Source organism: Phaenicophaeus curvirostris, chromosome 6, assembly GCF_032191515.1.
Source record: "Phaenicophaeus curvirostris isolate KB17595 chromosome 6, BPBGC_Pcur_1.0, whole genome shotgun sequence".
Lineage (NCBI taxonomy): Eukaryota > Metazoa > Chordata > Aves > Cuculiformes > Cuculidae > Phaenicophaeus > Phaenicophaeus curvirostris.
In genome coordinates, this window is record NC_091397.1 from 36,557,140 (window position 1) to 36,571,541 (window position 14,402).

Sequence of the window (14,402 nt, forward strand, 5' to 3'; positions counted from 1 at the left end):
TCAAATGGTGAAAACAGAGGGATTAATTTTGACTCTGCTCTCCTTCTTGGAAACAAAATACTTCATTAGATGCAGCCTGCTATACAGTAAGATTTATTTAGTGAACAATGGCTTACCTCCTACCTTCCCAAAGCACTTCAATGGAAACTTTTCCTTTATTGATACCAATAAGTTTAGTTTTCTCAGTCTTAGTTTCTAAACTCCACCATGCATTTATGACATGATCAGATCAGGAGACAAAGAGAATGCAAGTGGAATGTGACTGTATATAAATTCCTCTGTATTGGAAATCTCATCCTATTCTGTTATTTACTTTTCTCCAAGTAAGATAATTGTGTTTGTATAGGTATAGGTATAGATATAGATTAGATGTTACATTACAAAGCCACAAGGGTTCCTCATCTTGTTAACATGAATGTTGTCATAGTTTGTTTTGTTTTGCATGAGCAAGAGCTTATTACTGAGAACCCTTGTCATTCACATCGACTTGTGTCTTCTTAATGGAACATTTCTGAAATGAATGGCAGGACGTACATGTTTCAGTTCAAACTGTACCTTGGAGTCTTGCTCCCACTGAAGTCAACGGGGCTTCAGGACAAAGGAAGCTTTACAGCTTGTGTTTTTACAGGCACGCCCTAGTCTCTTGTTCAGTGTGCTTTTAAGGAAGGCCAACTGTGATCTTCAAATCATTTTGCTTTCAGGCACTATTTCAATTGGTCTACTTGGCTGCCTTCAGTACTAGGTTACTTGCACACTTACACTCTCTTAGGCACAAAAGATGCTACAGTTCTTTGTATTCCTTGCAGTGCACAGGATGCCGTGATGCAAATATACAAGCCTTAGCCTGTCTCAGTTCACAAGAATGGGTATAGTTTGCTGTGCAGAGGAGGTGAACTAAAAACAAGTCTCACTGCTGGGGAGGGTAATAGCAGCACTGCTTTTGCATCAGTCCCCTGCCAGGCAATCCATAGACTGACACTGATGGTTGCTCTGGAGGGAGTCACTTACCCTCCGAGCTAGAGGTAAGATGCCAGATAAGCAGTAGCCTGTAAAAAGGGATTAAAAGAAGAGAGAAAACCAGGGGGAAAGATTAGGATAATTTACACTTGTATATTGTATCCATCATAAATCCCATTGTCAGTATCTATTGTTCAAGTACCTGACAAACTTCTGTTTCTATCCCCTCCATAAAAGCCTCCATCATGTGGAAAGTTGTGCGTACCTTTCATCGTTTTATAATAAACTGGAAGTGAGTAACAGTGCGATATCAAAGGAAATAAAACTCCAGTTGCTATTGCTGCTGGGGTTGCCTTCTGAATGTGGCTTATACAATATTTCATCTGTGCTGACACCTTTCACTCTCAATTATTTGGCTGCTGTCAAAACAAATCAATCATATTATAGCACTGTGTCTTCATTTTACCATTCTGCTGCAAGTTAGCTGCATTAGCTTCGAAATATATGGAAGTATAAAATTTATCTCTATTATTTATTTAATACAACTTTCTCCCTTGTGAGTTATCTCACAAACACAGCAAACTCAAATTATCTGATGTCAAATGTTGAATATATATAAATACCACTAAGAAATCTTAAAATAATGGCACTCATGGGAACATAAATGCATAAAGATACACTTGATAAGCCTTACACTTAAAACCAATGATATTCATCTGACAAATGGAACAAATAGTATATGTTTTTAATTTTGGTTGCAAGTAGCCAAGGTGCTCACATCAGATAAATGTAATTTCATAAGACATAACTTTAAACTACCACTCCTGCTAAAGCAGAATAAACCAAAGATTTAAAGAACTGATTTTGTTACTGTTAAAATGAAGTGTGGGGGGGAGCGAAGCTGGAGCTGAATATTTTTTTTAAATGCTACAGTGCTGGGAGGGAAACACTGTCTGCCTCTGCAGTTCATTGCAACAGCATTGATTTGGGATAGCAAAAGCTAACATCACAAAAAGAGAATCTGAAAGTGATTGCTCTGTTCAGATTGCTGGACTTACAGTTTTCAGAGAACATGCACAGAATTTGTTCTTGAGAGGCTTTATCCTTTTAAAAATAAACAAAATATAAGAAAGGTGTTTCAGCTTGCCAGTCAGTGCATTTCCTAATAATATACTACTATAATTTCCTTGCTTTTTAGACAGTATTTGTGTCCCGTTACAACTGCATCTTCTAAAATACAAAAGCCAAATATGCTGGGAAAATTACAATAGGTTCATCACCTCCAGACATGATTCCAGAGAAAATTATCTTTATGATGAAGGTTTATTTCTAACATTGCGTATTTTATCATAACAAAACACATCTAAGTGAAAGAAAACTCTGTAAAAGATATTAAATCAACAGCTGATTAAGTTTAAAAGCAAAGATATTAAATCTACAGCTGATTAAGTTTAAAAGCAATATTTGTGTTAGAATAAATAACCAAAAAAACTTATAGCAGGCTACAGTCTAAAAACCTATACTGTGTTAGACCTTATTAACCTTTGTGGAAACTTCCAGTCCTTCTATGGGCTGGGATAGGACACTGTAGGTCCCAGATAAGGAAAATTCACCTTACTATTGCAGCTAAAAAAAAAAGCCTAACCTCTTCTAGGCCTATGAGCTAGCACAAGACCTACAAATTTAGGAAACTGAATGAAGATCCTGTTGTGTCTGAGGAGCTCAAGGAATCTAACAGTAGTGATTTTAGCTGCTTTGTAGGGAAGCATAGTACTAGCTACCTGCACACTCATTTACAGGTGGGAAGAGTATTGCAGAAAATGTGCACGAATTGTCTGCCATCACACAGGACATATGGAGCGGAGAGCAGAGCAGAACACAGGCCTCACGTCTGTGCTCTATCCTACATCTGTCAGAGCAATAGGCTTGTGAAGACAAAATGTTCAAGGAATGAAAGCAGCTTCAGGGTTCAGCAGCAAAATGAGAGTGAGGCCTGAAGATCTTCATGAGTACAGATTTCTACCCAAAGGACATAAAATTACATAGTGGACTGGGGATGAGAAAACTCAAGGAAGTTTCACTTTCATTGTTTCTGATATCACCAGACAGGACTTGTTCCCATTTCTAGAGCAATCTCAGTGACAGTTTTCTGCCCCCCTCCAAAAAAAAAGAAAAAGAAAAAGAAAAAAAGCTATAAAATCTATCAAGAAACATAAAGAAGATTTTAATTAGAAAGTAATAAGACACCCTCAGAGCCTTCTATGACAATGAAAAAAAAAAGAGATCTCCATAAAAAGAGGAGGTGTATGATTCTGTAATACAGAACCACTTAGACTTTAAAGAAATTTCATTAAAAAATTGGCTCCCAGGCAGTTAACTTGTGTGTTCCATGCATTCAAAATTTATACTATTAAATATGCCCGTAAACCCAGTTGGTCAATAAAGACTTTGCTGTTTTTATGAGTCCCTAAATATATATGTGCTTGATTAGAATCTCACTGGTCTAGCAGGAACACAAGTTTGTACCCAGGGAGTTTTTAGAACATGAATCATAGCAATTTTATTAATACAAACACCATGGAAAAACAAAGGAAATTAAACCACAAAGACTATAAATGTCTGACTTAAATCCACTAAAGCAAGGAAATTAAGAGTGAAGGCTGTAAATCCATGCTGGTAATCTTTCTACAACTCACTCTATTGCAGTAAAGAGTCTTGGCTCTCCATCTGAATCATATATGCATATACTATATAGATGTACCTATATATTTGCATGTAATCTAGATGGCCCTCTCCAAATGTATGTGATCTACAAGCGCATGTAGCATATATGCTACAATGCAGAGTTGAGGAACAGAGTGACAAATCAACCCTAGCTAGAACTTTTGCTTACATTTGAAATTTCTTGGCTTTTGTAAGATTACAATAAGTTAAATGCTTAACATTATTGGAGTTGAGTTTTCTCTACATTAATTTAAATTGCCACGGTCTAAATTCAAGAAGAAGATTAAAGACTCCTGGAAACAGGTGCAAAGATATACTTTAAAAGCAGCATTAAAATGCATCCATGTTCTGGTTGACAGAAATTTCATTTATAATCTTGCACACAGAATATTCCTGCCAGGAGCAGTATGAGTCTGAGTCAGGGCTAAATAAAGGGGTGCATTCCCAGAAATGCCCAGGTATTGCATATCAGTCGCACAACAACTCCTAGCCTAGTGATCAGGTCTGCAAAAGGGTAGGTAACCAATAGTTTTTTTGGTGGAAACTTTGGAGGGGTGCAGACTTCTTTCTTTCCCATCTGCTTCTTGGCAAATAGTCTGGAAAATTAGACTCTGTCACACTTGGCCCAAAATTTTAAGTACGTGTGAACATTTTGATTTCAGAATTAATTTGATTACTTCACATCATTACTCCTTAGTGATGTTGTTCCACCCTCAGTAGCGAAAACCCAGGCATGTTTGAGGTCTGTTTTAGGTGGAAGTCAACAACAGAATGCACAAGCACAAAGACTACTGCATTTGAATGCCTTAGATGGTAGGCCTTTAACTTATGGGGCAGAACATTCAAACAACCACTAGTTAACACACTGGGAATGATCAATAAAATCTAGTAAGTGATAAAGCCCTGAACCTTTCACATTCCCTCTGTGAAGGCAACAATTTGTCTCTGAACAAGATGAGCAATTAACATGAGGCCACAGCATTCCCACAAGAGAAGCCTTGTACTGTGTGGAAACTAACAAACAAACAATTCTAGTAAGTCTCTCTCTGTACTACCTTCAAAAAAGCAGTTTTGCCCTTTCTCCCAAAGGCAAATGTCAGGCCTCACAAAGAGTATGTTTCCTGTGAGACCAGATGGAGCCACAAAACCTTCTACCCAACCCATCTTTAGGGATCTCTGCCTATTACTTCAGTTCCCCTACAATGCAATTTGGACAAGATACAGATGTCAGGCTGAGGAAACCTGCAGTAGTGGCTGCTGATCCACAGGGACTCTGTGCATGCCACAGTGTGTTCAACGATGCACAAATTTCTCCTATTTTTTTCCATGTATTAAGGTAGGGGGGTTAGCCTTAGGAGGTGGCTAACCCCTTCTTCATGCGAGTCCTTCACTGCAACTATGTTATCTGCAGCATTTACACAGTGATAGGGGAGGTATATTTGGTTTGAGGGCTTCACAGCAATTGCTAGCAAGTGTGGCTCCTTTTCTTGGTTCTTGTCATTCTTGTTCTGCTTATGCTAGTATACCGCAGAAGTACCTGGGAATAAACTATTCCTCTAAGTGAAACATCATTTTGATTATTACTGACATTGGTGCTCATTAAAATACATAAGTGAAACACTAGCTTTCTGTAGACTCTGAAAGCCATTTCATGTTACTTGAAGGGGAATACAAATGAATAGGGACTGCATCACTTTAGTTAAAAGTGGAAAATGTTCTAAAAACCTGAAATTTGGATTCTAGATCAGTGAGCAATTTAGGTTTGTAGTTTACTTTGTTTCTGTCTCTTTTTTGTTTTTCATCTCTCTGATTTTGATTTTTAAGGTATGTGTACTTGGAGGACTGGAGACAGAGCATGTTTACTTTATCTGTTGCACAATTAATGATACAAACTGATGTTCAGATGAAACAACATCTAATAAATGTAAACAATTCTCTTTTTCCTTTTAGTTTCCATTGTCTTTACCTAACATTAATTTTGACAGATCTCCACATAAAAAAGCCTTTTAATTTTTTTACCACCATCTATGCCTATCATTGCCCATATTAGTGCATTGTAATGGCTATCTCCTCACTCTCAAGATGTTTAATACATATCCACCTCCACTTTATTGCAGCTAAAATATGACCTGAAGCTTTTTACATAATGTGATTTAATGATTTCACATTTTCAGCTATACAAGGTTTCCTTTCAGCATGGAAACTTTTCATTAATGATTTGGGGAGATAGTTTGTTCTCACTTCTTTCAGAACTCAGGACTGAGAAACTCTGACTTGCAAATAAATTATTGACATCCACTTTAGGAACAGTATGATCTGTAGTGGAAATGAAATACATGAAATTTCAGTGCCATGAGGCTAGAATCTCAAAATTCTTGATTTCTTTCAAGGTTCAAGTGTCATTCAAGCTCTGTATCAATGGATTTATCTAAAACACTACTGTGGCATTGCTACGTGATGTAATATATTTGGGCCAACACTTTGCAGAGGGAAACCAAAATTGTCATCTATGGTGTGTGAGTGGTCAGCAGTGAGCTGGTGGGCAACATCATGCTAGCTTCTTCTCATTTCAAACATGTAGCATGTATACTGCAGCAAAAAGGTAGCTAAAATACATAAACTTTTTAGATAAAACTTCTTCAGCTGTCATGGAAAAGTGAAACCCCCAGGGTGCTAGCCTTTAGCAACTTCTCAGCACTGGAACATTTTCACATTTCTTAGTAATTTCCACAGGAAATCAACAGGGTTAAAAATTATATTAAGAAAAGAAGACAGAACAAACTAAATCCCCCCCCAAAGGTATGTTTCTGTTAAGATATACAGAAATATCACACTGAGACAAAAATCAGATGGGTTTAAGGAAAGAATATCTTTCCATGAACTTCAGCTGCCAGTCATTACTGAATACTCTGAGATTAATCAGCAATTAGTATGTTGGAAAGAATGTGGAGAAGGATAATTAAAATTAAAAAAAAACACTCTCATCCCCCTCCTGCCCCCCTACCTGCCATCCCCCACCCTCATCTCCCCCTTGCCCCGGAACCTACAGAAATCTGATCTGGCAAAGGAGACCTGCAGAAACTGAAACTGTTCAGCCTACAGAAGAATTTCCTGAAGACAGAAAGTTGAATATTGATGTACATCAGTTTGAAGGAGAGGAAGAAAACTGCATAGTGTTTCCTGCATTGTCAATAAGGACAGCCCAAGAAGCAATGGACTAAAAGCAACAGACAGGCAACACATTGTCTTCTACGGTACCTGCCTTACTTTTCCTCTCCTGAGAACCTCACCATTGTTATTGTGACACGATCAAAATTTTTGCTGGTTACGTTCCTGCTGTAATTCTAAGAAATGGTAAGGGGAAAACAAGTGGAAATTTCTTGGGACAACAAAGTGCTTGGATGGTTTTTAAACTCTTATCTTCAGCACTGTTAGTGGATTACAGTAAAAAGTTATGGTTGTCGATTTTTTTGTGTTCTTCAAAGAACTGCTGGTGGAAAGCCAAAGTTCAACAGGTGAACCAGTGTTATGCTCGGGGATTTCTGTTTACTTGAAAGCAGATGGCTCTATTCTGCTACCAACCCTCTGGCACCTTGGTAAATTGTATTCTTTGCATATGTCTTGTGCATACAAAATTTGCTTAATAGGAGCCAGGGAAAATACATTTTTCAAAGTTTCACAGCAAGAATTTACACATTTACCTTCCTCCTTCTGTTCATACGTTGGATTTATTTCCTCAGGGAACAGGTATGGCTTAGCAATGTGTATGGCAAATGAAATAGTGTAATGAACAGAAAATAACCAAGCATGTTTCAAGAAAAGTAGTTTTGAAAAAGGCTTAGTCTAAACCTCTTTTCACTTACAGCAACAAAATTCCTCTTGTCTTAGTGGTAGATCAGGATCATACAGCAACTGAACAATTTAAGACAATTACATGTGGAAGAAAAAAAAAATCTTATTTGTGAGTAATTGACAACTGAATAACAGGTAATTTCACTGAGTAAGTTATAGTGTGTAATTTCCATGTCAATAATTGCTCTATTTTATGAACGTCTTGAATATTTAAAGGCTTGCTGTCTCATTTAAAATACTTAACATATCTCCTCTATGATTGCTATCACTCAATGCTCTTTTCTATTTACACAAGCAAGGATTTTCTTTGTTTTATCCAGTCACCCTGAGGTCTCATACTTATCACTGTAAACCAGACCTGAAAGTCTCTGAGAAGAACATTAACTAAACTTATATGTAGATCACCCAAAATGTAGCGGGATTACTCTCTGATCAACATTTAGAATGAATTTAAGTACTCTGTTAGATGAGAACTTTTTTTAATTCCTGTATTATTCAAAAAATCTTCAGAGCATCTTGTGAGTTACCTAGCTGGGGTAGTTTGTGATTAAGAGATTTAGAAGTTTACTAATAAAAGACGAACAAGAAGAGAGGAGACCCAGTCACAGGACCTGTGGACATCTGTGACTGACTGCACTGGAAATTCAGGAACAGCAGATATGACAACAGCAGGAGTAATAAGATGGGTTAGAAAACAGCATGAAAACATGTCCTCCAGTTGTCTAGGCTGACCATGCCACGGTGAGGTTTAAGAGAGACAGAAGTTGACAAATATGGTCTGATTTTGCCCAAAGGGCAGGAATCGACAAAACATGTTGGATCGTGGGCTTCTATGACTATACCTATAAAAATGTTGACTACAAAACAGAACACACATTCTGGTATTACCTTTCAAAAAAACCACAAAAACAGGGACCAGAAATCAGTCTGATTCAATGGAGCTGATGATACCACACAGATAAAGATGTTGTCTAGAAACAAAGCAGTCTCGCTGACTCCTTCCTTCATTCATGCATGCATCGGCAGTGGGCTACGCAGGAAGCAGTAGAAGCTAACAACTGTGATTCAGGGCTCTTAAGAACTATCTTGACCAAGTTACTTAGTTTCCTCATGTATTATTTTCATTTTCAAATAATGTAGGCAGTGATATTTGCCTAGAGGATTGTGGGGGGCAGGGAGGAGAGTAGAGAAGACAACAAACAGCAGCACAACTAACTGGAGGCTGGAAGCTGGCTGATGTTGTGCCCACCTACAAGAAGGGTCAGAGGGAGGAGCCAGGCAACTACAGGCCTGTCAGTCTGACCTCAGTGCAGGGAAAAGTCATGGAACAGGTGATCTTGAGTGCTATCATGAAGCACATGCAAGAGAACCGGGTGATCAGGCCCAGTCAACATGGGTTCACAAAAGGCAGGTCTTGCCAAACAAACCAGATAGCCTTCTATGACAAAGTGACTCGCCTACAAAGGAAAGGCTGTGGATGTGGTCTTCTTGGACTTCAGTAAAGGCTTTGACACAGTTTCTCACAGCATTCTGCTTAGGAAACTGGCTGCCTCTGGACAGGACAGGCAAACAGTTTCCTGAGTGGAAAACTGGCTGGATGGCCGGGCCCAGAGAGTGTTGGTAAATGGTGTTATATCCAGCTGGAGACCAGTTACAAGTGGGGTTCCCCGGGGCTCAGTGCTGGGTCCGGCCCTGTTCAATGTCTTCATCAATGATCTGGATGAAGGTACTGAGAGTACCCTTAGCAAGTTTGCGGATGACACGAGGCTGGGTGGAAGCGTGGATCTGCTGGAGGGTAGGGAGACCCCAAAAGGATCGGAACAGGCTGGACTGCTGAGCTGAGACCAATGGGATGAGGTTTAACAAGGCCAAATGCTGGGTCCTGCACTTGGGGCACAACAACCCTGTGCAGTGCTACAGACTAGGAGAAGTCTGGCTGGAAAGATGCCTGGAGGAGAAAGACCTGGGGGTGTTGATTGACAGCCGACTGAACATGAGCCAGCAGTGTGCTCAAGAGGCCAAGAAGGCCAATGGCATCTTGGCTGGTATCAGAAACGGTGTGACCAGCAGGTCCAGGGAGGTTATTTTCCCTCTGTACTCAGCACTGGTGAGACTGCACCTCAAATACTATGTTCAGTTCTGGGGCCCTCGCTACAAAGATGTTGAGGCTCAGGAGCAAGTCCAGAGAAGAGCAACGAAGCTGGTGAAGGTGCTGGAGAGCAAGTCTTACGAAGTCTGGCTGAGGGAGCTGGGGTTGTTTAGCCTGGAGAAGAGAAGGCTGAGGGGAGACGTTATTGCTCTCTATAACTACCTGAAAGTAGGTTGTGGAGAGCAGGGAGTTGGCCTCTTCTCCCAGGTGACAGGTGCAGGACAAGGGGGAGTGGCCTCAAGCTCCCCCAGGGGTGGTTCAGGCTTGACATCAGGAAAAAAGTTTTCACAGAAAGGGTCACTGGGCACTGGAACAGGCTGCTCAGAGAGGTGGTTGAGTCACCATCCCTGGAGGTATTTAAAAGATGGGTGGGTGAGGTGGTGAGGGGCATGGTTTAATGGTTGATAGGAATGGTTGGACTCAATGATCCTCTGAGTCTTTTCCAACCTAGTTATACTGTGATTCTGTGAATTCATGGGTTCTGTTCCTTTCAGCTCCTTTATGGAATGTGTGATTACATTCATAGAAAGGGAACTGCACCTGGTACTCCAGCAAGTCTCTGTTTGATCCCATGCTTCTATCTACCGGTAAATATTATAAAGGAAACTTTTTCATCTGGTAAGGTCATTGCTTGCAAAATGTATTTGGCAGAAGTTACACCTTTTAGCTTGCAATTAGACACTCATGGATAAACTAAGGAGCAAAGGTTGCCTGGCTTAATCCCTACCCTCCAGCTTTTCAACACAGGGTGAATAAATGACGTAAGACTTGCACAAGCTTATGTTTATTTATAATACTACATACACAGCAACCATAACCTAGAGCACTCCAGAGTGGAAGGATACATTTTTATAATGCCTATTTCTTCATTAAGATTTCATCATCCACCTACGCTAAAAAGCCACTTCCCCTTCACTTTGTTATATCTGCTCTTACCCACTCCTGCTCCTGCATTATTTTTTTAATCTCCAGTTCCCTATTTTACATGCACTCTCAAATTTTAAACAAGCAAAATTTGTGCATTAGTGTGTCCTTTCCATCTATGATTTATGAATGACAGGTTCTTCGGTGCAGCTTAATGGTATGAGAGAGACATTTTTTTAAACATTAAAGTGAAAACCATTTACAACTATGATAAGAGAGGTCTGTTGGCATTAAACTTTAAAACATGCACAAGGTAAAGGCAAGTAGCTGCTCCAACAGGTGAGAGTACTATGCACGTCATTTGTAAGGGAGTTTGTTCAACACGTGAGCTGTCTCTTCCTTTTCTCTGTTTCACATCCTGTAGAATTTGGTGTTCCAAATTATTCTTCTGGTAATCAGCAGCCATCAGAGTTTTAAAACCAGAAGTACTTAGGGTGCAGTGCAAAGCATTGATTTAAAAAAAAAAATACCACTCCATTCAAGGAAAATTTTTCCTACCATTTGCATCAGCAAGAAATAAAAATAAATAAATCAGTAAATTGAAAGAGCTAAAGCTTTATTTTGATACTTCCTGCTCACACCTTTATCTTTCACACTGGACAATCAGTTCCTTATCATCCTCTCCCATTAAAGCTGTACAATTCTTTTTTAAGGCATTGGCTAATATTTATCTCTATACTTGGTTCAGTTCTGTTCAACAGTAACTGCTCTCTGATAAGAAATTAACATAATTAGGAGTAGTAAATAAACATCTCTGTGTTTTATGCGGATTGAGTACTGTTTCTAACAGTGTTAGATATATTCATTGAACAGCATAGGATACTACGAAAGAACATGGATCTTACCAAACTGCTTTTCAGCCTGATTTTAGACCATAGGGAGAATGCAGCAGGTATCCTAGGGTAGAACTGCTGCAAACATGGTACGAGTCGGGCAGTGGGGAGGATATGAATATAGATGAACCTTTTGCTTATGGCTCTGGAGTCCTGTAAGTCCCTCAACAACTTAGATGAGGGTGGCAGAACCTTATCGGTAAAGCAAAAAGAACGAGAATACATATCTGGGGCACTGACGGTGCTGACAAAACCTGATTTTATAATAAAAGTGACTTTCATGCAATACTGTGTTTTTTGTTGTCCCTATTGATTCAATTACCTTAATCAGCAGTGGTGAAACACAATACTTGTCTTCATGCTGCCATTTGAAATTCTAAAGTGAACTTTGAGTGGGGAACACTGATCATTGATGACAGAAAAGCCTAGTGAATTATTTGAGTACTTTACATTACTGATCCATAGAATATAAGACCCAACCTCCAATTGTTTTTTATAAAAATGCAAATATCCCTTAAGTATATAGCAAGTATTAAAAAAAAAAAAATCCAGATATTAACTTACAATACATATCAAGAACAACATTCCACCGGAAAAAGAGATCACTTGGTTTGAAAGAGAGAGATAAAGTGAAACAATCAGGCAAAAGAACCTATTAGAAGAATGATAAATGTGACCTACCTTGTAGATTTTGCAATGGCAAAGTCATTATTCCTCCTGCTGCAGCTGCTGCTACCAGCCCTTGGATGTTGGTGAGATTTGCTGTAGGTAGAGTTAGGACAAGTCCTTGTTGGCCCCCCAGCTGCCCAGCCATGTTGAAAGGAATAAGGATTGGCTGATTCAGGGCTGGAGTGCCTCCTGGCATCACCCCTGCTACTGCTGAAGCTAACTGCTGGGCTGTCAGTAATGGCTGTAACAAAACATAGACAAAGCTATTTTACTGTCCATAGCTTGGTATTACACACTTATAAGTCTGCTGGCTTGGGATCCTTCAGTGTTCCGTTACAGACATAGACCACTTCCAATATCTTAAAGCACGGATTTTAACCAACATAAAACGTATTAACAAACTTGACAGGTTGAAGGGGTAAACCTTACAGTCAGATAGCATGGTAGCAATCCCAGCTGACTCTAGACTGGAAAATTCATTACATATGCAATGAAGATAATTTATGAACACTAGAAGGCCTAACTCAAGTAACCCTGTGAACACCTAAGTGCTAACATTTCCCAGATTTTCCGTGTTGTATGCTGACTGATGGAAAATACTACAGTAACAATTAGAAGAAACTATGTGGCCCAGGACTGTCCTGGCAAGGAGTGGAAGAACATTGAGTATCTCTTAGAGCATGACTGAACTTGGATAAAACTGTGAAGTAATATGGGAAAAACTTTAAAATGTTATATAGTGCCGTACTATTATGCCTACATTTTGCTCTAAAGGAAATAAATACCTGACATAAAGGATAATAAAATGCCTTTACTAATACAGGAGCTGTGTGTGACAGGCAGAACTGTCAGAGGCAATAAGGTTGCATTAAAATTACACAAGTTTTATAATATTAAATCATGACATACATTTCAAAAATAACTTGGGTTTTATTTTAGAAAAACATACAGAAATCTAATGTTTCCAAACGAATGACTTTTGAAATATACACAATACATACATGCTCCTTTTTTGTAACACTAAACAGAATCACTCTTTCTATATTACACAGATCAGAGATGATCAATCATGGTCATGTATTTTTCATCAAATTGCATGTTTCAATTAGTCAAAAAGAAAGATACTGACCTGAGGCCCAACAGGGAACGGAGGATGGGACTGACTGGGTTGGTGCTGGTCTGCTGGGCTTGTGTCAGGCAGCACTGTGTTTCCTCTGGCCTCTGAAATCCAAAGAGCACATGACTTTAATATCAAGCCTGGGGACTGCCACATTACCTTCTACTCTGATGTCACATAACATCAAGCTGAAAATGATATGTTAAAGTGCCTTATCAATAACTCAAGCACTCAAATCACTTATCAGCTACATAAATTATGCTAACATTCATTCAGACCAGCCAACTCACTCAAAGAGCTACAAAAATCTGACAGCAGTGAAACTGAAGCTATCATCAATCCAGCTAATGCGGGTTGCATTATACTGCAATTTACATACAGTACATGAGCACTCCGTGTGTGTGGGAACCGCATTTTTTATGCTTAGGTGAGCATCAGCCGTTCTAATTTCTGAAAGCAAAAATTATCTGGAAAACAATCAAGTCACATCTACTTTGTATCTTAATAAAGTATTTTCTTTTGTCAGTTACTGAGGCAGCAAAGGCCGTACTATGCACAATAAAAAGGCACTGTGAAAACTGAAAACAGGTATGCTTCCAAGTGACAGCTTGTTTTCTAAATTGCATGTGGGGTGTGAGCAAAATTCTGTGAAACCAAGGATTTCCAGCATTTATTGACATGATCAATATCCAAACATTGAGCTATCTGCTGGGCACTAATGACTTGCTAAGCACAGAATACAGTCTGTGCTACTGGATTTTGCTGAAGTCTGCAATATAGATTTGAAAAGCAAAAAGAAAAAGAAAAACAGCCTATCAGTTGTAAGGAGTAGCAAGATGTTTTCAAAACTATGTCCCAATCCTCCGTTTTCTCCGAGTGAAGGACTCACATTGATTCACAAAGTTTGTCAGTGTTGATGGCATGATCAGGCCCACATTTATCTTTGAAGTTGAAAGAATGACAGCAAGTACTAAAAGCAGCTGCAAGTGTACTCTGGTCTCTTAAAAAGAAAACCCTGACAATGGTGTCAGATGTCCTGGTTGGTACAATAGCTCCTGTTTTGTGAGTTTTTCCCTGATGAGCAGTTGAAATTCCATTCTAAGTAAACCTTAATGAGATACTCTTTTCCACTGTTTGTCCTGTGAATTGCAAGTGCAAGATAATTCAGAACCAATTT

General features: G+C 39.1%; 1 protein-coding gene across 4 annotated transcripts in view; it reads right to left on the bottom strand.

Annotated features, from left to right (window-relative positions):
• Positions 1-14,402, bottom strand: part of POU6F2 (POU class 6 homeobox 2) — a 323,558-nt gene that overhangs the window by 170,062 nt on the left and 139,094 nt on the right. For all 4 annotated transcript variants that reach the window (XM_069859806.1, XM_069859810.1, XM_069859807.1 and 1 more), the window contains exons 3-4: positions 13,238-13,329; positions 12,121-12,349 (exon numbers count right to left, since the gene is read on the bottom strand). In XM_069859806.1, coding sequence (XP_069715907.1) covers positions 12,121-12,349; positions 13,238-13,329 — 321 coding nt within the window. The remainder of the gene's footprint in view (positions 1-12,120; positions 12,350-13,237; positions 13,330-14,402) is intronic.